Source organism: Panthera leo, chromosome F2 (assembly GCF_018350215.1).
Source record: "Panthera leo isolate Ple1 chromosome F2, P.leo_Ple1_pat1.1, whole genome shotgun sequence".
NCBI classification, from domain to species: Eukaryota; Metazoa; Chordata; class Mammalia; order Carnivora; family Felidae; genus Panthera; species Panthera leo.
This window is the reverse complement of record NC_056695.1, coordinates 11,771,303-11,797,578: the sequence shown is the minus strand read 5'-3', so window position 1 is coordinate 11,797,578 and position 26,276 is coordinate 11,771,303. Positions and strand designations below refer to the sequence as shown.

Here is a 26,276-nt window from a genome sequence, read left to right as displayed (position 1 = left end):
GCACCCACATCCCTTCAAATATTAACACAGTTGGTGACTTCAGACAGTTTAAACTGCAGCTCTTTTGCTAAGTGGGATGGATAAGGCACACCATTTCTGCTTTTGCTTCTTGAACTTCTTACTTTTGAGGCACAGATGAGCTTCCACAGCGTCTGACATTCTTGCTGTTTTCGTCCCGTACACCTGAATTCTGTGGTTCATACTCCAGGTTTGTGCTTAGAGGACGGTGCCTTAGCAAGAGAAAAATAAATTGTGCTGCACTTTTCTTCCTGTTAGCTGAACACCTAATGAGTTTGTACATGTTAACTACATTCTTAGAAAAGTCTGAGTCATGTCTACCGGCTGGAATTCTCTTACTTAACGTGTGGAGGTTTTGCATTGTGGTATTGAATCAAGATGGCAACAGGAGGGGGAGGTTGTTGATTGCAGAGAAGTCTGAGATCCAGTCAAATGAATTCCTGTGTCTTTGTCCTTCTGGTGGCTGCAAAACCTTCATATTCTCTTTAGACATCATTAGATACCATAGCTCTTGAAGTCCAACTTGAATCCTGTAAGAATGTTGTCATTTTGCCATAGCAGTATATCGCATTCACTCACCATACCATAAGGATAATTTATTCCATTCACATTAATTTTTGTTACAGATCTAACCGCTGGAGGAACTGCTAGGTATTTAGGGTCACGTTCAACTTTCAGGCTGTATGCTCTGTTTCCGCCACTTGTCTAAGAAGACTCTCAGCTGCTTTTCTACTTCAAGTAGCCTAACGTTGTGGTCTGTAGAACTCTTGGTAAATTATGATTATCTTCACCCATGAGTTGCTACTTTAATCCTTCCATGGAAGAGTGCTTCCCAGGCATTTAGATTTTAGGAGCAGTGAAATAAAAAAAAAATTAGAGGATGGGGAAACAGATAGTGTGGCCAAGTTTTTTTTTTTTTTTTTTAAATACGAACATTATTAACTATACCGTCCTCATCATTTCATAGAGAGAACATCTTTACTAGATGAGTGTAGGAAGGATACAGTCTGAGAATGAACACGGACCTGTAAGTTGAACAGACTTAGCTTTTAAAAAACTCGTAACCTTAGTTCTGTTTTCTCATTTCACTATAGATGAATGATAGTCTTGTCAGGAAGGGCACTGGTCCTGCCCACAGACCAGCAGGAGGTCATGCATGGCGGGCGGGTCTTTCTTGCCCTCTGGGCCTAAAAGTTTGTAATTTGAGAGTGAATTACCAAGGAAGAGCATGTTGTAGGACAGATTCTTATTTTTATCTTGTATATTTAAAGAGAAGCTATTGCTCTGTATTCTCCGAAAGGACTCAGAGGTAATTGAGCCACATACCAGCTATTTATGGGAAGTTGGGTGCATTAGGTAAATATTAAAAAAAAAAAAAAGTAAGTTTGTGCAGAGCAGGACTCTTTAGTTGTGAAGAGTCTAGGCCTTGGTTGTGAAATAGGCCAACAGAACATTTGTTAAAAATTTTTTTTAATGTTTTTTTAATTTTTTATTTTTGAGAGAGACCGAGCGTGAGCGGGGGAGGGGCAGAGAGAGAGGGAGACGCAGAATCGGAAGCAGGCTCCAGGCTCTGAGCTGTCAGCACACAGGCCACCGCGGGGCTCGAACTCATGAACTGTGAGATCATGACCTGAGCTGAAGTTGGATGCTTAACCAACTGAGCCATCCAGGCGCCCCAGGCCAACAGAACATTTTGAACAGTGTGTCTCCTGATACCGTACCAGTTCTGAATATTCCACTCTCCACTCTCCAAGTCCCGGGTCTTCTGCGTATCCTGTATTTTTCTTTTCTTTTCAGGCAAATACTAGTGTCTACCATTTAAGTTTTCTTTTAGTAAAAACGATCAGGCTTTTTGCTTTTCCTGAGCTATTTGCATGCTTGTATATTTGCCTGACTGAAAGGCCTTTGTCAGTTTTCCGGGCTCTGGGGAGCACCAGGAAGAGTTTCCATGGTCAACAGCGAAAGGCGGGGGGATCTGTTCAAGTTACTTTATTCCCACGGATGTCTCAAATAGAGCTTCGTGTTTGTGACTCGCTTCCGAAATAGACTTCCCTTGACTTCAGTGAGAAAAATATGATGAGATTAGATCTATAAGATATATAGTTAAATAATTTATTTTTAAAAGGAACTTCAGAGATCACCCAGCACAAACTCCTGTTTAACATAGGAGAAATCTGAAGCTGCTAAAGATTAAGGGTCACAGGGCAACTTGGTGGAAGCCATAATGTATGGCCCGGGTGGAAGACGGGGTATTTTAGTTAATTAAATATTCCACTTAACAAAGAGTCATCCTCTGCTACTGGTCTTTTCTCTAATGGGTTAGATCGACAAGAGACAACACAACAGTCTTTGCCTCCCTGCCTCCCCCCACCCCCAACATGCCTGAGAGGGTCTTGTATGTGTGCATGCACCCCCATTCAGAGATGGGAGTGTTGTCGCCTTGCATAGGACTGTACTGAAGCTGTGGCATGGTCCCCTGGCCTTACTGGCTGTGAAGACAAAATTCAGAGTGGCTTTGTGAAGGTATAGCAGTGTGGGGTCATGAAGGTTGGGACCCTTGCTGCCCCCCGAGAACCGGCGTGGATGTAATGGATGAGGTAGTCCATCCGCTTTGCTGGGGTGCTCACCAAGGTCTGGAGAAGAAGGGGACTAGCTCAGGCAATGGCAGGGGTCACAAGACCTATTATCTGCCTTCTCCAAGGAGTGCTCCCCCGCCCCAGTCCCCCACTTTCCAAAGCCCCATTATTCCTAGAAAAATCAACTCTAGTTTGAGATTGTATTTGTAATGGTAGTTAATACTTGGGATTGAGGTTGCTTTAGAAGAAAAAAGGGAAAGAGGAGGTAAGACTGATACTAAAGGAAATGAGTCAAAGTTTGAATGTTCAGCTTCTTTGGGAAATTATATTCTTTTGATCAGAAAAAAGGAACAAATTGTACATGTGATTGTTATTATAATTTGGCATCCTGGAATATTCCACAGGGCTGGCAGATTGAGCCTCACGGATAAACAGATGAAGGAATTAGAACCTTGTGCTGTGGCCTCTCTGTGGTCATAATTGCGGAAACTCCCTCTCATATCTGGGTTAAAAAAAAAAGATAAATAAAAACAAATTTTATGTTTCCTGAATTCTGATGAACACTTGCATTTTTACTACATAAAAATTACAGTTCCTGCTTTGATTTAGCGTGTTTATTTTCTCATTTATGAAAATGTATTTAGAGTAGAAACTTCACAGTTTACTGAATAGAAAATAAATTACAGTGTTGAGCAAACAGAAATGTTCTTTTCGCTGTACCACATGATGTGGCAATCTTCCATTCCCACTTAGAAATAGAAGTGCATGAGGCCAGTTTGACCTTTGAGTCGTCTTTGAAGCTACCTTTCATTTTATATTTGCAACTATTTCTTTTAGTAGATTATTCTTTGTTGTTGTTTGAAGATGTATAAAATGTTTTCGGCAAACTAAATTTGGAAGAATCATTTATATGTATATTTTTACAAGTAAGGCAAATTTGTGCAAAGTGAAAAATTGTTTCTGTAAATGTATATGGTGTATAATTAATTTACAGGTGTAATAGGTATAAATAATTTATAGACTTGCAAGAAGAGAATATTTTAAATTGGGTTCTAACAGATATAAATTCTATAGTAAAATAGATCTCTTAATGCGTCTTCAGGTAAGAAATAGACTCTGATTTAAATATAGAGTCCATAACCAAGTGGCCACCTTTAACTCCTTTCCATCTATTCATCAGTTTATTCATCTGTTGTTTTTCCATCCTTCCATGCATCCATGTATCCGTGCATCCAATCAAGTGTTTCTTGGGAATCTACTGCTCAGGCTCTGGGCTAAGTGATAGGGATACAACGATGAGTGTCAAAGACAGCCAGTGGAGTTTATTGCACTGGGGGGAGTGCAAATGCATTTGTATGCAATTTATCTCCTCCCCCTTTTCCCCCTAAATTGATGAACTTTCAAATCAGTGTTAAAGGGCCTTGTACCCTCTACCCTGTCTATGCAGTATGCCAACTCAGGCTATTAGAAGCTAATTACAGGAAGGTTTTGAAGATACTTACTAGAAAGCAAATACATTATTTGAAAGGTAAATGATTGTCAACCAAACAAAACATTTATTGACTAGTATGTGAAAGGCACTGTGTCAGGTGTAACTCTGCCACAGGGTTAATTTAACTGTGATAACCTAACAAAATTAGAATCAGCAAGACACAGGATAGGAAAGTTTTGATGGTGGGGGGGGCAAGTTAGGAAAGGTCTAGATTCTGAAAAGCTGCTGGAGCCCCCCAGCCAGTGCTGCTGCCCCATTACCTACCTATAGATTACCGGTGGGATGGGGTGGGGAGGGGTCAGTGTGCTGGGGTTGGTGAGAGTTTAGGCCGGTACATCAGAAAATCCAAGATTCAGATCCAAGCTCTGTGACCTTGGGCAAGGTAGTAAACCTCTTCAGATGTTCCTGTCTACGAAGAGGGTTCAAAAGTAGCTCCAAAGTTGGCAAGGAGTAAACCTTTTAGTATATTAGGAAGGTGTCATTATTCCATTATTATTATTATTATTATTATTATTATTATTATTCCTACCATGAGGAAGAGATGGGAGGACATCAAGGGGCAATTGTGATTGTGATGGTAAAAATCTAGTTAAGGGAGACCCGGGTGGTTCATTTGGTCAAGCGTTGGACTCTTGAATTCGGCTCGGGTCGTAACCTCATGGTTTGTGAGTTTGAGCCCCAGACAGGGCTCTGTCTGTGCTGACGGCACAGAGCCTGCCTGGGATTCTCTCTCCCCACCTCTCTCTCTGCTCCTCACCCACTCTCTCTTTTTTTTCTTTATCTCAAAATAAATAAATAAACTTTAAAAAATTATTTTAAAAAATCTAGTGAAAAGTTCCTAAGGGAGAAAACAAAAGGCTTTTTTGTTGTTATTACATGGAATATGAATGGAGAAAAAACGTCTTTTGTTTTCTTTGAAACCCCGGTTCCACCCTTTACTTGAATATATCGTCCTCTACAAGTCTAGTCAATATGTTCCCTGAGACATGTTTTTATGATTATGGAGCATACACATGCAATAGAATTTATATCACCAGCCTATTTTGTAGTGAAAATCAAATAAATATTTCCTGTGTGAGGTGAGTATTGGCGTGATAAAACTTCAATCGAATGGGAGACTATTGAAAGATTTTTAATTCCAGAAGATCTTAATTAGTATAGAAACTACATAAGGTGTGGGGTTTTTTGCTTGTTTGTTTGTTTTTGGTATTTAAGAATGAAGGCTTAAAATGGCCCAGTGGTATTGGTAAGATAATTGTGCTTGCGCCCTGGCCACAGCTTTGCTGTGCTTGAAAACATGTCTCCTTTTAGCTTCTTCGTGTTACGCACAACAGGAACTCACTATGGAATCCTAGAACGTTGGGCCATGGACCCTGTGGGAAATTGGAACTTTTGGTGCTGTGGTTTCCCAGACGGAAGCCTGCTCTGGTGATCGGTACTCTCCATCAGAGAAAGCCCCACTCGGATTCCAGCTCACCATGGTATTTGCTATAGGACTTCTTTGTAGCCATTCCAGTTCAATTCCTTTGCTGGGACATAAAGATAATACAGTTGTACTTAACCCTTATGGAACTTAGGGAGAGGCTGTAAAAATTAATGGTGTAATATCGGAGGCACCACGCACCGAGTATCTCATATGGTGGTTTAAACACAATCTGGTGTTCGCTTAAAGTACTTTGTAAAAGCATTTGAAGGGCATAATTAGCTGCAGTGTATGTAAATGTAATTTATGATAGTATAGTTGTCTCGGGTTTTTTGTTTTTTAGAAGCCTTGAGTAGAAAAAAAGAAATCCAGATTTTAAACTGTTAAATATACACATTAAGTATAGAAGGAAGACATTTATGCTTGTAAGACCCGACAGATGAAAGATGGACCTTTTTTCATCAATTAATGTGTTCACTTGGGGGCCTGAGGCAAGCATGTTCTCTAAACCCAGTTAACGAGTCACTTAGAGCTCTGGTTGATAGAGCTTATTCAGTGGAACCAATTTATTTGGCTTCAGAGTTAATGTATTTCTCGTGAACGTTCCTTGATGAGTTCTCTAAATTGATGAGTTCTCTGAGGAGATCTATAAAGGGATCCCTTTCTCCAGCCTGGGTTTTGAACAAGTAAGAAATAGGGCATTATTAGAGTCATCAAATGGAGAACAAAACGTTACCTCTGTTGTGAATAGAACTATACTGGAGACATAGCGTAGAAGGAAAAGGCTCTGCCCACCTAGTTACAGACAAGGGGTGGCAGGGTGTATTAGCCTGCTCTCTAAGGGTAGCTCTCGTTTCAAAAGAGGAAAAGAAAAAAGAGGAAGGGGTTAGTTGAAAGAGCGTAGAGGAAGGCCAGCCTTGTTGAGGCAGAATCCCTCTTTATAGGGATGGGCAACAGGGAAGAGGCATTTCCTGTTGATAAGACAGACTCTTTTTTTTTTTTAATTTTTTTTTTTTTTTTAACGTTTATTTATTTTGGAGACAGAGAGAGACAGAGCATGAACGGGGGAGGGTCAGAGAGACGGGGAGACACAGAATCTGAAACAGGCTCCAGGCTCTGAGCTGTCAGCACAGAGCCCAACGCGGGGCTCGAACCCACGGACCGTGAGATCATGGCCTGAGTCGAAGTCGGACGCTCAACCGACCGAGCCACCCAGGCGCCCCTAAGACAGACTCTTAAAAATTCTCCCACTTATCCTTTAACATTTGATGGCACTGGTGCAAGAGACCAACTCCGTTTGGGAATCAGCGGCGAGAGTGCGGTTTCCTTTTATTCCGGTTTGTTCATTTTAATCATCTGGGACCAAATCCCTTTTTGCTAGCTGCCCCTTTGTACCTAAGATAGTCGCACAGTCTCCTCCTTTCTAGAAGGAGCTGGGAGATGGAGTGAGCGAGGATTTTGATGCATGTGCAGGATTTATTTTTTTTCTTTCTAACCTACGTGGGGGGGTTTCTGCCCAATGTAGCATCTCAGCTTGGGCCGGTTGTTTAAACCAAAGATATAAATGTATTTATAAAAAGAACTGTTTTACTTCCTCCAAATTGCGACCTAAGTCCAAGGCTTAAATCATTAATCCTATTCCGAATTTGGGTTGCGCGGTGCTGGAACTATTCAGTAATTTTTAAGAACAAATGTCACTTATCCACCTTGTCATGGAGAACAAATAATCACAGATTTTTATCAGTGGGCATTGTTTCTAATTAGCTTATCAGCCATGACGTGCTTTAACTCTGCTCCCAATCTTGCTGTTTTCTGGCCAACCTCGAGCTTGCCTGTATCGGTCAAGGACTTGGGTCTAGTGGAATAAAGGCTGTGCCATTAGTAATGTCTGTTACTGTTTCCTCAGCTGAGCTCCAGTGGGTTGCCTCCTTTGAGGCTTTCTCTCTGAGGCACTGTTTTCTCCATGGGCAAGTGAGGAGGAAGATACTACTGGGTTTTGAGTCTCGTAGGAAGGCATGATGGCCGAGTGGTGCCTACCATTCGGTTCACAAACACCTGTCAAGGACCAAACCCTGGGAGATACACAGCATGTAAGACAACAATACTTGTGTGTGGTGATTCTGTAGCCTGGTGGGAAGAGGTTGGATTAAGATAAAAACACGTGAAGAGATAACAGCAGAAAGGTTAAATGAAAAGTGGTTCGAAACGCATTTAGGGAGCAGCTGCTGTGTGTTTGCTGCTGGGTGTGGTGCCGACCTTTAACAATAAATGAAAAATAATCCAGGTCTAGAAGAGGTTCATGTTCCCAGCAGAGTGACAGGCCTATGAAAAATGATGACATCTATGGGGCACCTGGGTGGCTCAGTCGGTTGAGCGTCCCGACTTCAGCCCAGGTCATGATCTCGCGGTCCGTGAGTTCGAGCCCCGCGTCGGGCTCTGTGCTGACAGCTCGGAGCCCGGAGCCTGTTTCGGATTCTGTGTCTCCCTCTCTCTCTGACCCTCCCCTGTTCATGCTCTGTCTCTCTCTGTCTCAAAAATAAATAAACATTAAAAAAAAAAATTAAAAAAAAATGATGACATCTAAAAGGGAACCGACACCACGGAATAGTGGCTTTCTGCTGGACTCAGGGAGGGCTGTGGAAAAGAACGGTTATTGGAGCTGGGCCCTGACGATTGGGTAGGAGTTGGCAGGATAAAAACGATACGAAAAAAGGAGAGGTGGATGCAGGAATGTCGTAAAGGACCGGTGCACTGGGGCTTGGCGAGTGATGAGAAAAGGCCAGTGTGATGCTGAGAAGTGGACCTTCTGTAGCTGAAATAGTCATGGGACAACGAACCGGAAAATCAGGGGGTCAGAAAGCGAGGTACCATGGTGGAGAGAGGCTGATACATTTGAATTAATACAAGTGTCATTTTACTCATTTCAATCCATACTGTTTTTAATCCCAGAATACTCGCAAATTAGGTAAAAAAAAACAATAGGAGTTGGGGTAGCAGTTCCTTGAAAGGTTGTAAAGATGCTCTCAGCTGTAGAGAAGGTGAAGAGAGAAAAACACTTGAAGTCCTACTAAGCCTCACACAATGTGAGTCTTAATGAAAGCAGGGCTGATCTTTCTCCACACAACAGAAAAGTGAATTAAAACTGAGGATTACCAGAGTTTAGTTTGTGTTTCCTGTTAGTTGGAGTTGATTTGTTTTCGCAGGGAAAGAATTTTCAGCTTTGGAATTTTCATCCCCTCCTTTTAGCTTGATGGTCTGACTGTATTGATCCCCACAGGGTCTCATGTATTTCTGCCCGGGTTTCCTAGGCAGCATCCAGGAGAGCGTCTCCTTTTTGGTGTTGTTTTGGAAGAGACGTTTCTCTTGATATCTGTGCTCCTTGGAATCGCTAGGCTTGCTCTTGGCAGTGGCTGTTCCTGGAGTCTCTCCTCCTTTCCTCTGGCCAGGTTATTTTTTAACATGGATGTCTGTGCGCTGTCAGTGCACCTGATGGCCCTTAGAACTCGCTGGATTTTAAAAACTAAAGAACGTGGCAGAAATAGGATATTGACAAGGAACACCATAAGTGAAGATGCATCAAATTACACGGATATTTACATTTCCATATATCTAAATTTTATTAGAGATTTTATTGTGAATTTGTCGTGAAAACCGTATTTGTGCAGACAACACAGCATTTTGTTTTAGGTTATTAGGATTTGTGTTACGGGGGTTACTGCTTTGCTGAGCCAAAAGGCTCTGGAGAACTAGGTTCCAGTCAAGTTTGCACCGTCTTTATAGGAAGAATTATCCTTTGTTATTTGAGTCTAATATCAGAAACATCTCGGTTGCATCCCTTACTGAATAAATATTGAATCCTGTGGGGACAAAGATTTGAGATAACGGCAGATTGTTTTGCCTCTCTTTCCCAGCCTTTTTCCAGGTGGGGGGGGGGGCGGGGAGCGGGGGGCATTGGGGAAGATAGTAGACATAAAATTGGACTGACCAAATACTATAATTTGGGGGTGCATAATAGTAAGCGTGTACCTCACATCACACTTGTCAGAAAAGGAATGGAGAGGCACCTGGGTGGCTCAGTCGGTTAAGCTCAGGTCATGATCTCCCTGTTTATGGGTTCAAGGCTTGTGTGGGGCTCTGTGCTGACAGCATGAAGCCTGCTTGGGATTCCTGTTCTCCTCCTCTCTCTCTGCCCCTCCCCGGTGTGTGCCTTCTCTCTCTCTCTCTCTCTCTCTCTCTCTCTCTCAAAATAAACACTAACAAAAAGAAAAGAATGGAGACTTTGAGCGGGAGGCCGGGGAGCACTGTGTATTGTGAAATGGCACGGGGATGCCAGGAGGGAAAGGGGATTGAAGCAAAGATGTCAAGGCCAGCCGAAGTCATGCTGAATTTGAGACTGGTTGAGATTGTTACACAGTTGAACTCAAAGATGAATTGGAGGAATTTTCACATTGGGAAGTTTGATTTCTGATAGACTCTCGGTTCCTGGCATAGAGAGGGCTCTAAATAAATATAAATAAGTGAGTGAAAGAGTAGATGGTAAAGTTCTAGGCATCGTACCCAGGTTCTGAGGACGTAAATAGGACAGTTGCGACCTTCTCCCACCTGGGGGATTTTGTCCTTGCAATTCCCCTGTCTGGAATATTCTTCCACCAGGTAGCCATTAACTTGCTCCTTCAGTGCCTTTGGGTCTCTATTCAGATGTCACATAAGCAGAGAGGCTGACTTTAGCTTTCCTTAACCTACTTGGTTTTCTCCACTGCATTTCACGGTAATTTAGTAATACATATATATGGTTATTTAAGCATAAATTCTGTATATGTGTACCGTACATATGGCTATTTTATAGTAATGTATTGTAGCTGGAGTTTAGGGGATCTAGAAATTAAATAGCTGGAGATAAATCTTGAATGGCAGGGTGGAACAAAGAATGGAAACCCTTAAATGTCAGGTTGATATTGGTATCCTTTTCTTTGGTCAGAAAGGTGATGTATATGTGGCATTTCACTAAGGGCGGTGGGGATCACTGTTCTGCATTTCACAGTTACACATTTTTTCATGCATTCACCAAATATTTGTTGAGCACCTACTATATGAGTTGCGGGCAGTCTGAGGTACTAGGGACAACACACCGGTGACAAACTACGCAGAAATCACTTTCCTTCTCAAAACGGTACTTCTAGTGAAATGTAATCATTTTCATCGATCAGTCATGTGATGCTTTGGGGAAGCCATGACTTCACCTAGGATGTCGTCGGCTTTGACAAAAAAAGAAGGGAGTGTGGGAAATGATGTGGGGAGAGAGCATTCAGAGCTTACCAAGAGTTTTGCTAGCTTGTTTGGAGATCAGGTGAAAGGAGCAGTCCGTGATTCCTCTAAGATTTGAGCCTCCATAGCTGGAAAAATGGTGGGCCTCTTAGAGGAAGGCCAGAAAGGGGGACGGTTTTGGTGGAAAATCCTGGTGTATACTTTGATATGTTTTGAGTTGGACGGCTGCCTTTCATCCAAGTGGAAATGCCTAGGAAGAGGCTAGAAATGCAGATCGGTAACTCAGACGAGAGGCCACTGTTCAGCATGTGCTACAGCAGCTGATACTGTTTACTTATGTATCTATTTGAATCTGACTCCAGGTAAATGAGTTCATATAAAAGAGCATATAAAAGAGTTCATGTAATGTCATGAGAAAACAGTTACAACTTTCATTTGGTATCCTGTCACTACTGCTTATTGGTATCATAGGAATATGTAATGTTCCTGAGTAAGCTTAATCATGCAGTACTTTACCAAGGGGAAATTATATTCTTAATCCTAGGTAATGGCCACCGGTTTACATACTATGATTGTAGCGATTGTGATAGCATATGTTCTCTTTATCCACACCAATAATTAATCCATCCTTGAAACTTAACTAAGCTACTTACTTCAACAATAAACTAATAATAAAATCCACTGCTTATTAAGAAATATTAATGTGAGTGTAAGATTTAGGACTAGATTTACACTCCTAAAATTGCTTTAGCTGATGATACATTTTCTGCTTGCTGATAACCGGTTTCCGTGCCTCATGTCTTTATATTTCAGGGTATTAAAAATGATGATATAGAAAATGTGTCTTAGAATATTTTCTGAAAAGCCCTAGATCAGAGCACAAAGCTCAATATACTTTTGTATGTTCTTAGACATAATTTTACTTTTCAAGAAATGCCACATTTTGTCTACCAGAACCCCAAATTTGAATTGAAATAAAATTTTTCTTTTATGTATTAAGTAATTTGGCTGTGTGTACATCTAAAAGATTTGATGTCAGAAACCAAGGGAGTGCTTTTGTTCAGCACCCAAATCCCTTTTAGAGGAGCACCTTGCAACTCAGAAAGCGTCGGACATTTTTCCTTCCACGTTGTGAAAAGTTCTAAAGGGCAGCTCCTGGGTTGGTTAATTCAGCTGCTAAGCCGTGTTCTGAAGGGCCAGCTGCTTTGTTTTCCTGCTAAGTCATTTCAGGACTTTGGCCCTTTCCTGGAAATGTTCATTCAGGGTTGCAGGATGGCCATATCACATCTTAGTGGCACATCCTCACAGACTAATGATGAAAGGTTGTAAGAGGACTCCATTTTCTTACCTTAATTTTTTGGTAACATGTATTTATTTTTGAGAGACTGAGAGACAGATTACAAGTGGCAGAAGAGCAGAGCAAGGGAGGCACAGAATCCAAAGCAGGTCCCAGGCTCTGAGTGGTCAGCACAGAGCCCCAGTGTGGGGCTTGAACTCGTGAACCGAACTATGAGACCATGACCTGAGCCAAAGTCGGAAGCTTACCCGACTGAGCCACCCAGGCGCCCCTGTTTTCTTGCATTAAAAAAATGTTTTATTGACGCAAAACTTACATACCATGAAATTCACCCATTTAAACTGTACAGGTCAGTGGCTTCAGTATATTTACAGTGTTGTGCAGCCATTACCATGGTCTAGTTTTAGAACCGTTTCATCACCCCATAAAGAAAAAGTTACTCTTCATCCCCTACCCCTATCCCTAGGCAACTAGGAATCTGCTTTCTGGCCCTGTAGACTTTCCTATTCTAGACATTTCATAGTAACCAAACGATGGCTGTTTTCAAGGTTCGTTTATCCATGTTGTAACCTGTGTCAGTATTTGATGACTTTGATTGCCAGAGAGCGTTCCATTGTGTGGATATACCTCCTTTTGTTTATCTGTCAGTTGACGGACACTCAGTTTGTTTCCACTTTTTGGCTGTTGTGAGTAATGCAGCTATGAACATTTGCATACAAGGTTTTGCGTGGACGTAAGTTTTTCATTTCTCTTGGGTGTGGAATTCGGGGTAATATGGCAGTCCACACCTAATTTCCTAGGCGTGGAATTACTGGGCGATATGGTAGCTCTGTGTTTAACATTTTAGGAATTGCTAATTTGTTTTCCAAAGGGACTGCATCATTTTCCCAATCCTGTCAGCACTGTGTGAGGGCTTCAATTTTTCCACATCCTGGACAACACTGGCTGTTGTCTTTCGTTTTGATGAGAGCCATTCTAGTGGGTTTGAAGGAGTTTCTCCTTGTGGTTTTGGTTTGTATTTCCCTAATGATATATGGAGCATCTTTTCGTGGGTCTGTTGGCTATCCGTATGCATTGTGTTTTCGTTTTGCTGATGGTGTTGCTTGATGTCCAAAACTTTTTGATTTGGATGAAATCTGATATATCAAATTTTTCTCTTACTGGTTCTGCTTTTGGTGCCATCTCTGTTTTTTACAATAAAACATCTTGTAGGTAAGTAACGTACGTACAGAAAGGTGCCCAAACCACAAACAGACAGTTCAACAGTTCACTGCATTTTCAGAAGGTAAACATACCTATGAAAAACCAGCATGCAGATTAACAAACAGAGCACGACCAGTATCCCAGAAGCTCCCGTCACGGTTCCTCCAAGGTTAGTTAACCGTGATCTTGACTTCCAACATCATAGGTAAGTTTTGCCTATTTAGGGGCTTTGTATAAATTGAATCACATAGTAGTTGTTATCCTGTGTCTTCGTTTTTTTAAAATTCTAGGTTGGAGTCTGCTACACTGTAGCGTGTATGTTTCCTTGTTTACTTTCTTGTGTAGTAGCGTATCACCGCGTGTTTTCAAGGGTGTATTTTTTCCACTGTTGACCGGCATTCGGATTACATTCAGGTCTGGTCTGTTAGACTAGAGCTTCCGTGAGTATTCTGTTTGGCGAGCATACACTTAGAAGGGTAGCCTGTGTAGGAAAGGCGTAGTTCAGCTCTAGCAGTTGTTGCCAGTTAATTGGCCACAGTGTTTGTCCTGCTCCATGCTGTTACCAGCCTTAGGAATCTCTTTTTAGCAACCGGATGTTTTCCCAGAGGTCTTCCTCGCCCCTGCCATCCAGCAGAGCTCCCCTCAGGTGTCATTCGCCAGAATTTCTGTACACGCGGGTTCCTGGGATGGTCATTTCAAGGGAGAAGACAAAGCTGTCACTCTTGGCTTAGTCAGGCTCACTCTGTAGGGCTGAGGAGGGCTCTAGGCTTGTCATAAACACTTGGTCTGATATATAGAAATGCAGCTGGGGGCGCCTGGGTGGCTTGGTCGATTAAGCATCCAACTTCGGCTCAGGTCATGATCTCACGATCTGTGAGTTCGAGCCCCGTGTCGGGCTCTGTGCTGACAGCTCAGAGCCTGAAGCCTGTTTCAGATTCTGTGTCTCCCTCTCTCTCTGCCCCTCCCCTGTTCATGCTCTGTCTCTCTCTGTCTCAAAAATAAATAAACGTTAAAAAAAAATTTTTTTTTTAAAAATAAAAAGAAATGCAGCTGAGGTTCTGTCTGCATGGAGGAAGGGGGAGGGGAGGCAGCTGTGTCTGCAGAAAGTGGGAACATCCAGTCCCACCAATTAGACACTACCAGAGGAGTGGCTTTGTGCTCCCCAAGATCTCTCTTCTGGACTTACTTTCAAAATTTAGCAAGAGTCCTCTGTAAGTATTTTTAATAGTGATTGTGCTTTTTGCATTTTAATTTGTATTTTTACAAGATTACATTTTCACTAAGCCTGCTGTAATAAATCGACATTTGGACAGTGTCGCCCGTCGTTGCTTTTGTCTTCGTCGTGGTGCCTCATTGAAAATGTGCGGCGGGGAGCGCTCTCCAGAAAGTGGTTACCATTTTCCCACGGAAACGGTGTTTCATTAAGCTTTGGTTCCAGCTTAAGCCTTAACAGCACATTAATTAAAAATATCAAACACCGTGTTATGTAAAAGCAAAGGTAATACAATAACTGTACACGTCCACAGTGATTGTCCTTGCTTCTCAGAGGGGCATGTCTCTATGACTTCACATACACTCAGAAATACAGTTTCACTCACTGATATATTTCATTTGTCTAAAACAAATGTGCTACCTGTAATAAAGACTTTTGGAAAACAATAATTGTGTTTCTATCTGAATTTACATAGGTTCTTTTTTGAGAATGGTTGTGGATGGCCAAGATGATAAAGCATCGAGTAGCACAGTGAAAGCACTGTTTCCACAGCCATGGCTGTGCAGACCAGGGGAATAAGTGTTGTAAAGCAGAGTCTAGTCAAGCAGAGAGCCTAGTCAGTTCTGGAGAGATCGGTCCCGTTGGTAGGCAGATTCAGGCATAGGTGACGTTCTCATTTCCTAATTGGTGTTTCCATATCTGCCCTCTGAACATTTGCGGAAAGCACGGTGGTCACTGGTGATTATTCATTTTGGATTATGTGTAAAATGTAATCCTCTTGTTTTAGAAATGTTTTCCCCCTAAGTCATAGGAGCTGTGCAAAATCCAAGCGCACTGCCACGTAAACGTAGGTTAAATTTCCTATCAGAATTGTTGTGCTTTTTCTCGTTCACACCCATTCATGCCTTTCCTGTTTCTGGTTGACCTTTTTTTTACCCGAGTTGTTTTGGTACAAGTTCCATCTCAGTCAAGCAGAGTGATACTTCACCTTGTCATAGCATTGAAAGGAAACCTGGACTCCATGTTCTAGGTCAGGGGTAGGTTAAAACCCAGTTTTCTAGAATGCCTTTTAAAATAATTTGATTTGCATTTGGTTCCCAGTAGCATTGCTCCCGTGTTAGCCTGAGAGTCTGAGACAGACTTCAGGGAAACGTGGTCCCCTTTAGTTAGCACTAGAAGTGATGTATGTAGTTTACTGTGAGTTTGCTGAAGAAAGGTTCTTTGTGCAACTCTCTTGAGCAACAAGTGAGCTGGATTAGTTTGTTATGGGTTTCCAGTAAATTACAAAACTTCTATCAATAAGGAAATAATTTGCGGGAGGAGCATAGGTGTGGATCTTTGCGGAGCTTTTTGTCTTGAGGATGAGGGCAGTCTTGAGTGTTCGTCTAGTTGTAGAGGCGGGGATGTCCTTGTACTTGTGCGGGAATGTTTGGGCGAAAATCTGTTACATGAATTTCTGAGTGTACGTTTATTTCTTGAGCCTGTCAGAGTTCACTCTTCTCTCAGTATTTCAAAGATGCTGGATGTTTTTATTGTTGGAAAGTTTTGCGTCCCTCGCATGATCTCATATCCATGGAGTTAATGCAAAGACTCCTTTTACTGCAATCCTCAGGGAATTGTGGAGACAGTGTTCACGCTCATGAAGACCATCCATGTGCCAGACACATGCCATATCTTATTTAATCGTTAAAATGTCCCTTAGAGCTAGATGTCATGTGTATTTTTCAGTCGAATAATCAAGTCATGGGGCGTTAAATAAGTTGCCCCAGGTACATCAGTAATGGCTGAGACTCAGACCAAGTACCATTCTTTTCCCTCTGCGATATATGCCTTCTCATATTTCTAATAAAATGGTTCTGATTTCTGCTGTAGATAATTGCAGTTCAGAAAGTAAAAGCCTCTGAGTATGCATGCTGTGTTAACAGACAAGTAGCTTTTCAGGTACAGCGAGGAGTAAAATGGACTTTAACATTTTCAGATAAATGCATTTTATCGTGCAATTGTAATGTTTTGAATATCGTAATTGGCTTTAAAATATATTTCCTGAAAACTAGGTTAATAGGCAATGTATTAGGTGTATAAAGTTGGAGGATGAAAATTGACAGAGGTGTTTTGATACAAGGACATATTCTTGTGCTGTGCTGTGCTGCGTATTGAGGAATTCGGATTGTATCCCGGGGACAGTAAGAAGACTTAGTTGGGCCTTCCTGAGGAGAGTGACGTGATCAGATTTGCACCGGGTGACTGCACGGTGGGAGGTGCATTTGAAATGCCTGCTTTGGAGACATGGAGATAAGTTGAGAGACCTGGGCAGTAATTCTGGCAATAGCTGATGCAGATCTAAACTCAGGAACTGCTCGTGGGAATAAGTCAAGTGGACGGATCTGGGAGATTTTAAAGAGGGAGAAGATGGCAGAACATAGCTCTTGGTTGTTTTGTAAAGGAAGAAGAGGATGAAAGAGGTTTCTGGCTTGGGGCCATTGACAGAACAAGGTGCACAGAGTGGGGGACACAGCTCTGAGGAGTTGGTGGACGGGCTTCAATTGTGAAATGCCGATTTTAAAATATTTCAGTGGGCAGTTTAGTAAAGGGATCTAGACTCAAGACAGATTTCGGTGAAAGATGGTGGTTTTGGAATCATGGGCATCTAGATGGCAAGGGAAGACCTGGGAGGATATAAGATGACCCAATGAGAATTTGCTCGGTGGGAAGAGAAGAGGCGAGAGGGTATGTTCCTCAGTTCTCCCGTCCCTGTTCACCCCATATTTTCCCTTATTGATTAGCCTGGTTCTTAGAGGCACTTGAATTTGTGACTCTGATGGAAGGGATCCAGCTTTCTGTAATGAAAAGCCTTATTAGTGATCTTGGACCTTTAGCAAAATAAAATAGGTGAGGTCGGGCAGCATAATGAGCAAAGAACCAGACTGAAGGGAGAGGAGCATACGTTCGTTTTCAGAGACTTTTAGTACAGTTTTGATACGATACTGTTCTGCTGGCACTTCTGTTTCTCCTCACCCTCCCCGGCTCTAGCCGGCACTTAGGTGATATTTTCCAGGAGCTTTCCAGATAGTATCTCTTGCCCTTGTAACGGCCTGAAACGTTAGATGGTATCAGCTCTCTTTGACAGTGGAGAGTCTTAGAGCTCAGGTAATTTCTCCGGGAGCTGTGCACTCACACCTCGGCCCTGTGTGCTTGTTAGTATCACACAGCCTACCTGGATTACTAGCCGTTTCCTGGTTTGCACGCTCTTTATTCGTTCTCTTGTCCCTGGTTTTTCTGGTCTCTAGAGAGAGCGCTGTGTGTCGTTCCTCTAGGCACCGTGTGACCGTTCACGCTGTGAAAGCTACGCTCATCGTCTTCCACCTTGCCTCTTTGGAGCACAGAGCTGCCGTCCAGGTGCCGTAGCCACGTCCTCGCTCTGCCACTTGTGAGCTGTCTACTTTGTCTTCTCTGCCTCCATTCCCTTCTTGTTAAGATGGGTGTTGGTGACAGTCGCAATACCATCTGTCGTTAGAAAGGTGATCGCGAGGACCGAGGGAGATGTTTGTGAATGTTCGTGACGGACCGCGCCTGGGGGAGAACGTGACGTCAGTACACATTAAGTAAACACAAATACCCAGAGCATCCTCTAGAATGTATGCTGCACGCTGATGCTTTTCACTTATCTTTTCCTTCTGTTGAAGTAGAAGTTTTGCGTTTGTATTTATTCACACCCCGTACTCCCCAATAAAAAGATTTGAGGTCTTTGTATTTCCAGTGTTGAAGGCAGTGAGCGCTAAAACCCAGGTATCATTGGTGCTTAGTAAATTTCAGAACTGTTTTGTCAAATGTGGTTTTATTTGGGAGCAGTGGGGAAAGAATACGGACGTTATTTGCTGACGGACCGGACGGAGCAGACAGATGCAGTCTGTAAATGACTTCCGCTCTATAACCCCAAGACCCTTTGACATCTCTTTGCTTTCTTTATTTCATAGAATAACAAATGAAATAGGGAGACGTTTAGTTAGAGCGATTTAACTGCAGCCACAGCCCGCAATTCAGATTTTCTTTTCTTTAGAAAATAAGATGGGTGATTAAAAAACAAAAACAAGATTGCATATTTCTCGGAAAACAAGGAAACCAGTGTCGAAAGAATCAGTTTTAATTGCTTCTGGTCTTACATTAAATATGAATTAGGTCGAAATGATGTTTGTTTTGATTCTGAAGACTGCTCCAACAAGCCTTTTTTCCAATGTTTGTTAATGAACTTCCTGAAGGAATCTCCAGTTTTTGAGAGAAGAGTCCTAACAGTACTCAGATGCCCTCTTCCTAAGAGGGCAGTGATGTCAAGGTAAACAAAAGAAATTAGCATTCCAAGAGGAGGTCATTCTACTTTGAGAAAAATCTTTTGTAGATTACATAGAACTCTAGTGCCTTTTGGACTGAGAATTCTGAGGCCCAAGAGCACTGTAAATAGCTTTTGATACTAATAAATCAGTAGATGGAAGTTGCTCTGAAATGTTTTAACACATCCTCCTATTTTTCTTCTACCTCATGTGAGAGGCTACGTAATTTTTAGGCAAACATAACAAGTAAGTGACAGATAGAATTTCAAATAATTTATTTTCCATTTCATGCTTTACATCCCTTTGTCATTATTATATTTGTCTACACCTTGGATGTCCTTCTCTGAATAATGGCTGTATGATAGATTGACAATGACATCTTAAAGTGCAGCAGCACCTGGAAATAATACACACTAAATCTCCGTTTATCTGCAGAGGTAATTAGGAGTGGATCTGGAGAGAGGGGGTGCTTTCTCTGCTCTTTTTCAGTTAATTATTGCTCTCATCTTGTTACTCAAAACATTTCCAGTTTCCTGTTCTTTTTTAAGTGGGAATGCTTAATGTCTTCTCTGTTTCAGCCCTCTCCTTATCAGAGGTGTAGCTGAGACCTTATCTTTTCTTTCCCTTTTTCTAATTCCATAGCTCTTCCGGAGTACTCTGAGAGTGGGTGTTTGGAGTGGGCCAGAGCACAGGTGCGGTGGCACTCTTGGCTTCTGACACTCAGAATCTGGTGGGAGACCGGCTGTACCTCTCCCCGCGTTGCGTTTCTTTGGGACTAAGGAAAGCAGTTCGCCCAAATCAGGACCCAGAAACCAGGGTCTCTTCTTGACGAATCTATAATAGTTAGTGGCCCAGCTCACAGGAAAGTTCTCAATGATTATAGTTTGGCAGAAGAATGCTTTTCAGGCACAGTTGCATCTGAGTTCTTAGGTGCATTGAACGCTTCCCTTTTTTTCTTTTTTCTTACATTTATTTATCTTTGAGAGACAGGGTGAGACAGAGCGTGAGTGGAGGAGGGGCAGAGAGAGAAGGAGACACAGAATCCGAAACAGGCCCCAGGCTCCCAGCAAGCATTCAGCACAGAGCGCGACATGGGGCTCGAATCCACGAACCGTGAGATCATGACCTGAGCCGGAGTCGGACGCCTAACCGACTGAGCCACCCAGGCGCCCCTGAATACTTCTGATTTATCAAAATGTATAGCAGCTTGTGATTCTCCCCAGTTTTACTTGTACCCGTTGAAAGAATAGATAAAAAGGACACTGAAAGTGAAAGAGGACTTCTCCTTGAACTCAAGCATACTGTTTCTCCTTACTTGAAGAAAGAGCACTTAGCAGTCACTTCAGCCACCTTTTGATTTGTTTTCTGATGCTCGCCGCTCACCTTCTTGGGTGAGTGGCCTTGCCCTGCTGGTTTTTTCCTAAGGCCTTTATTTTATTTCCTTAAAGTTTTATTTATTTAAGTAATCTCTACACCCTTCATGAGGCTTGAACTCATGACCCCAAGATCAAGAGTCACATGCTCCTCCGACTGAGCCAGCCAGGCGCCCCGACGCTTACTAAGCCTTTATACTCTGCTTCTTTCATTGTATTGCCACTGCCCTCTCAATAACCTCTAAAAGGAGATGGGTCCCACATCTTTTCCTTTCCTTATTTTCTTCTGTTTCTTTGTAGCTTTGTTGGTAGCACAGCCTTAACGCTTCTCCTAAAATGATTCATTTGTCCTAATAGGTCTTTGGAATTTTCTTGGTTTCCTCCTCCAGATTTGGGGTCTGAAATTCCCCTTTTCCTCATCTCACCATTTCCAAAATCTCAGTCTTTGCCCTTCTGTCAGTCTCTTTTATGACCGGACCCATGGGTGACCTGACTCCGTAAGGCTGTCTGTCTAGATATCTGAGGATGTCTGCAGTCTACACCGTCAGCCCTTCTTCTTAAGGCAGTTAGTTCTTCGTTCTGCACGTCTTACCCCTGGGAGACCAGCTGGACTGTTGAGACGTAACTTTCAACTCTTCTCTACAATCGAACTCTTATTTTTGGTCAGCGATACAGGTTAGAAACCTCAGTGATCCCTTCTCCTTCGTGTCTGTTGGGTCAGGTTGTATCTCTTTTCATCTCTGTTATCTGCATCATCAGTGTATCTGTCTATTAAATGCCTGTCAAGGTCCAGGAAGATAGGGAGAGTTTGCATGAGTCTCCCGACAGTCTCCGTTCCAAGCGAGTGGAACATTAAACAGAACAGGAAGGCTGTTGTGAACGGTCAGGAGTCACACGTGATTTGAGTGTTTTGGAGATAGATAGGATGGGGAGGGATGGGGTTAAAGAAATTTGATCCCATGTGGGCAGGAAATAAAGCAAATTAGACATTTTTGAACAGAGGGAATGTGGTGAAAGCTGCATTAAAGAGAAATCGGTTGGGCTTTATAATGCAAATGATTAGGAGCTGGGGAAAGGCAGAGTTGGAGATGGGGGGCAGGGTCCAAGGTCCCAGGTCCTGGAGGTTGGGGCTCCATGGTGGGAGAGTAAGAGTAAGGGAGTTGATGTCCGTTCTAGAGATACTCAGCTTGAGCTGACGTGAAGCCATTCGGAAGGAATTGTCCACGAAACACCGGAGGAGAGTTTTCACAGAACGTGTATAAGCGAGTGCACAGGGCTGGGGAGAGAAGTTTGTGAGTTATCATTGCCTCTTCAGCCGTAATTTACTGCTTTTTCCATTCCTCATGATTCATTCTTTTGTACTTTAGTGCTGTCGTGTTATTTATGTTAATAATAAACATCATTTATCTTGAAGATAGCTTTCTGTTAGGCCGCCATGAAATCTTCAAACTTCTTTTTCTTGGTGACAAATAAGTGATTATAAGGCTGCGGCTTGTCACAGTTTCATAACTTTGGACAAATTTATCTATTGCTGTGAGTTAAGTACATTAAGATTAACGTTTCACGGGTACTAATGGCTCAGCAGCACAATCGCAGGAAATTTGAATTTGTGAGCCATGTAGCAGAAGCTCAAAGATTGTCTCTTAAACTGTGAAAGGATGCTTTACAATTGTTATCGGATGGTCAGCTTTTTTCTTTTTTTTTTTTTTTTAATAGGCAGGGATGATGGTCACGATGCCGATAGAGAAATTATGGATCTTTGCTTTTCCAGTTCTCTGTGATACCTACCTTGTAATTCATATGAGGCCACATGCATTGAGGCCTCGGGGTTGGCGGTAGTAGGGGTTGGGGGAGAGCAGTAGAAGTGAGGAAAGAGTTGGCTTTGCTAGAGAAAACCACTTTCTTCTACTCAGACACAGCCAAGGTGGGAGGAGACCAACACCTTTTGTCCTTGGAGGGAGAGTGAAGGGAGAGTGGAGAACTGCCCATTGTTTTGATTGAAGACTTCTCCCTTTTTCAGCTGCTAAGGCAGAGTCCTGCTTGCTGTCACCTTGAGCCCCGGAGACCCTGACGGAGTGAGAGTGTAGGCAGCAGATGTAGTGATAACACTCCTAACCCTTAGACTCCGTAGAGACGGTCAGGGGCACGTAAATACTTGGGTGTCACCATCACTTGGTCGGCCGCTCTCCATTCCCAAGATGCTTCATCCTGCCTCTTTGCCTTTGCTGCCTGCAGAGAATTGATGCTGATGAGTGCAAAACGTGCTAGAAATCTCAGAATCAAGAGAGTATGGTGAGCGGGCAGAGAGAGGTGTGAAGAAGCCGAGCTGGGAAGACACAGCTCTCCTTGTGTTGCAGATCCTGAGGCTCGGACAAGTCAGTGACTTGTGAAGTTCACGGAGCTGAAGAGCTGTGATTCTGAGTCTAAGAGTCTAAGATTCGGGATTGCTAGCTCTTTCAGGAGAGCCTGTTGCCTCTGAGAATTCAGGAGTGGAGTTGCAGAGGCAGTGCCCATTGTTCCCGCCTCTGCAGTCTGCACTGCCCTGCACACCATTCACACCCCAGAGCACGGCTGTACCGTCAGGCTTTGAAGTTAGCTTCCAAGTTCCCTTGACTGCTAAGGGCTGTCTGCATGGACCTCTGCTAAGCCCCCCTTGGGCTCGATTGGCCGCTTCATCGTTTTCTGAGCCATGTTCTTAATATCATCTGCCTCTCCATTCAGACTCATTTGTCCCTACGCAAATTTTGGAGCACATATCCTTAACATCGTGCATGTCTAGTAGTAAGTTATACACGGGCACCAATATGGGTTTTGCCTGGATCTGTCTTCTTCTGTTCGTACAATTATGTTGGGAAGCACAGGGAAATGAAATTTTAAAAAGGATGAAAATAAATGGGTAGAAGTTCTAGTCTGTATTTTCCGTTCGTATGTGGGTTGTTTTGTCCCTCCACTCCTCTTCCCTACAGGAACTACACTTAGGCTTAGGAGAGTAAATTGCAAATGCTCTCACTTTAATTGTTAGAGTCCTTTGTCTTTATTCATATTGCTGCTAGAATTGTCCACATCGAAACGTCCACTTGTTTCCATACTTTTTGTTTGGTCGTTTGTGCAGCCCGTATTGGTTAGGGTTCTCGAGAGAAACAAAATATATACTGAGCATATGTACCTGACACAGAAAGAGACACTGAGATTTGTTTTAAGTCACTGACTTATTTGATTATAATCACATGGCCGGTCTGGAATCTGCAGGCAGACCGAAGATTGGAAACTCGGGTAGAATTGTTATGTTATAATCTGGAAGCACTGTTGCTTCTTCTTCAGGGGACCTGAGTCTTTGCTTGACAGGCTTTCGACTAATAGGGTGAGGCCCAGCACATCATCTGTAGAAAGTACTTTCACAGGGGCGCCTGGGTGGCTCCGTCAGTTAAGCGTCTGACTCTTGATTTCAGGTCATGATCTCATGGTTCGTGAGATGGAGCTACGCGTAGGGCTCTGTGCTGACAGCGTGGAGCCCGCTTGGAATTCGCTCTCGCTCTCGCTCTCATTCTCTTTTCTCTCTGCCTCTACCCCACGTATTCTCTCTCTCTCTCAAAATAAATACATAGGTATTAAAGAAAAAGGACCTTCACAGCAAAACGGCTAGACTGGCATTTGTCCAAAAAACCGAGCACCATAGCCACGCCATATTGACACATGAAATTAAGGAGCTTTTGTGGTACCCTCCTAGCTTATCTTCCAGTCTCCCGTGGCCATCTTCCACTTCTTTTCCACCCTCCTTCTGTCAGGAGACCTGAGAAGGACAGACATCGGCATGGGAACATTTCGTTCTAAGCAGCGTAAGTAATAATAATCCTCACTGTGCTAATACCTTCTTAGTGTTCCCCAAGATACAGTTAGGATAAATTCGAAAGTTCTGTGCCACCGGAACCCCTATACCTTCCAGCCTTGTCTTTCCTGTCTTGGACAGACTTACGTACGCTCTAGCTACTCTCAGAGGTACTTTTACTTCTTCCTGTGCACTGATAATTTCCTGTCTCTATGGCTTTGCTTTATGATACAGAAGCAAGACTAGTATAAAGCAAAATATAAGATGGTAGGAATCAGGAGGGGGCTGAGAGAGAACAGAAGTCAATGTGAATAATTCAAGCTTTTGAGCTCTGAAAACACTTCATTAAGGTGGGGAGAGAGGAAACGGTGAGATAGATGGTGTTATGGGCCGAATTGTTCCCCCCTCCTCCATTCGTATGTTGAGGTCTTCAGGATGTGACCATATTTGGAGACACAATCTTTATAGAAGTAATTAGGCTAAGATGAGGTTGTTGGAGTGGGCCCTTAACCCAGTACGACTGGTGTCCTTATATAAGAAGAGGGAATTTGGACACAGACACACACAGGGGAAAGATGATGTGAGGACGCAGGGAGAAGGTGGCCATCTACAAGCCGAAGAAAGAGGCCTCAGAAGAAACCGAACCTGCTGACAGTGGTCTTGGACTGTCAGCCTCCAGAACTGTGAGAAGACAAATTTCTGTCGTTCCCATCACCCAGTCTCTGGTGCTTTGTTACGGGGCCCGAGCAAACTCCTTCAGGTGGAGTGAGGAGGGGCTCAGGGAGCGCGGAGAGGGCTGAAGCGGAGAGGCGGCAGAAACGTGGAGTGTTACCTTAGTGGATCGTGCATCTGAGTTACTACTACTAGGTTACGGCCGATTTCCACAACGTGTTGGACCTCAGCCTGGTCCTTGAATTAACCGTGTTCAAATGGTGGGGAACAGGGGTCTTTCTTTAATGGTGTCTTACAGCGAGAGCAAGAGCCTCCAGGAGAAGAGGGTGCCCAGTTAGTACCAGAACAGAGCTTTGTTTTCCGAATCTTGGGTCCCTTGTTGATTGTGAGGGATGAATCTCTTCTGCCTCTCAACTGCCAAGTCGCAGGTGATTATTTAAGACCCAGATGGTAGAATGAGCAACAGGTGGTAGAGATTCTCTGGCTGTTTCATTTTGTGTTACGTGCTAGTCACACAAGAGTCATAGTGAGCTTTCGTTATTATCCTTTTTTAGCTTGGGTCGGCTGAGGTGACAGCATTTCCCTTAAAAAAAAAAAAAGACTTCGTCTTTTTAGAGCACTTTTAGATTTATAGGGAGACTGTGGAGACATACAGAAAGTTCCCATATAACCCATACCCAGTCCCCTGTTATTAACATATTACCTTAGCATTTTACATTTCTTATAATTAGTGGAGCAAAATGTATACACACGTAAGATTTTTTTATTTTTATTTTTATTTTTTAATTTTATTTTAGAGATAGACAGAGTGAGCGAGTGGGGGAGAGGGAGAGAGAACCTTCTGTGCTAGTCACACAAGAGTCCTGGCGATTTTCCATTATCCACACTGAGTGCGGAGCCTGACGCGGGGCTCGAGCCCACGACCCTGGGATCATGACCTGAGCCGTAATCAAGAGTCAGATGCTCAACTGACTGAGCCACCCAGACACCCCTATACATTAAGTTTTAATTTTATTCAGTTTCCTTAGTTTTAAGCTATTTCTTTTCTGTGTCTCAGGAGCTCACCAGTGATACTGTGTTACATGTAATTCCCGTGTCGTCTTGGGCTCCTTTTGTCTGCGACCTTTTCTCAGGCTTCCTTGGCTTTTGTTGACCTTGACGGTCTTGAGGAATACTGTTCAGGCGTTTTATAGAATGTCCCTCGGGGCGCCTGGGTGGCTCAGTCGGTTGGGCGGCCGACTTCGGCTCAGGTCATGATCTCGTGGTCCGTGAGTTCGAGCCCCGCGTCGGGCTCTGTGCTGACAGCTCAGAGCCTGGAGCCTGTTTCAGATTCTGTGTCTCCCTCTCTCTGGTCCTCCCCTGTTCATGCTCTGTCTCTCTCTGTCTCAAAAATAAATAAACGTTAGAATGTCCCTCTACCGGAATTCGTCTGATGTTTTCTTCACGATTAGACTGGGGTTTCAGGTTGTTGGGAGGAAGACCATAGGGGTAAAATGTTGTTTTCACCGCATCCTGTCGAGAGTGCATGCTATCAACATGACTGATGACTGTTGATTCTGACCTTGCTCACCTGGCCCAGGTAGTGTCTGTCCC

The 26,276-nt window shown here is 43.1% G+C and overlaps 2 protein-coding genes across 2 annotated transcripts in view; one reads left to right on the top strand and one right to left on the bottom strand.

Moving 5' to 3' along the window:
- CA8 (carbonic anhydrase 8) overlaps window positions 1-26,276 on the top strand; it is an 89,092-nt gene that overhangs the window by 16,807 nt on the left and 46,009 nt on the right. The gene's annotated exons all lie outside the window — the stretch shown is intronic.
- Window positions 392-26,210, bottom strand: LOC122211247 (ubiquitin-conjugating enzyme E2 variant 2-like). Its single transcript, XM_042924383.1, is given in 3 exon segments — window positions 392-591; window positions 594-723; window positions 26,103-26,210. Coding segments are annotated over 3 exon segments (438 nt in total).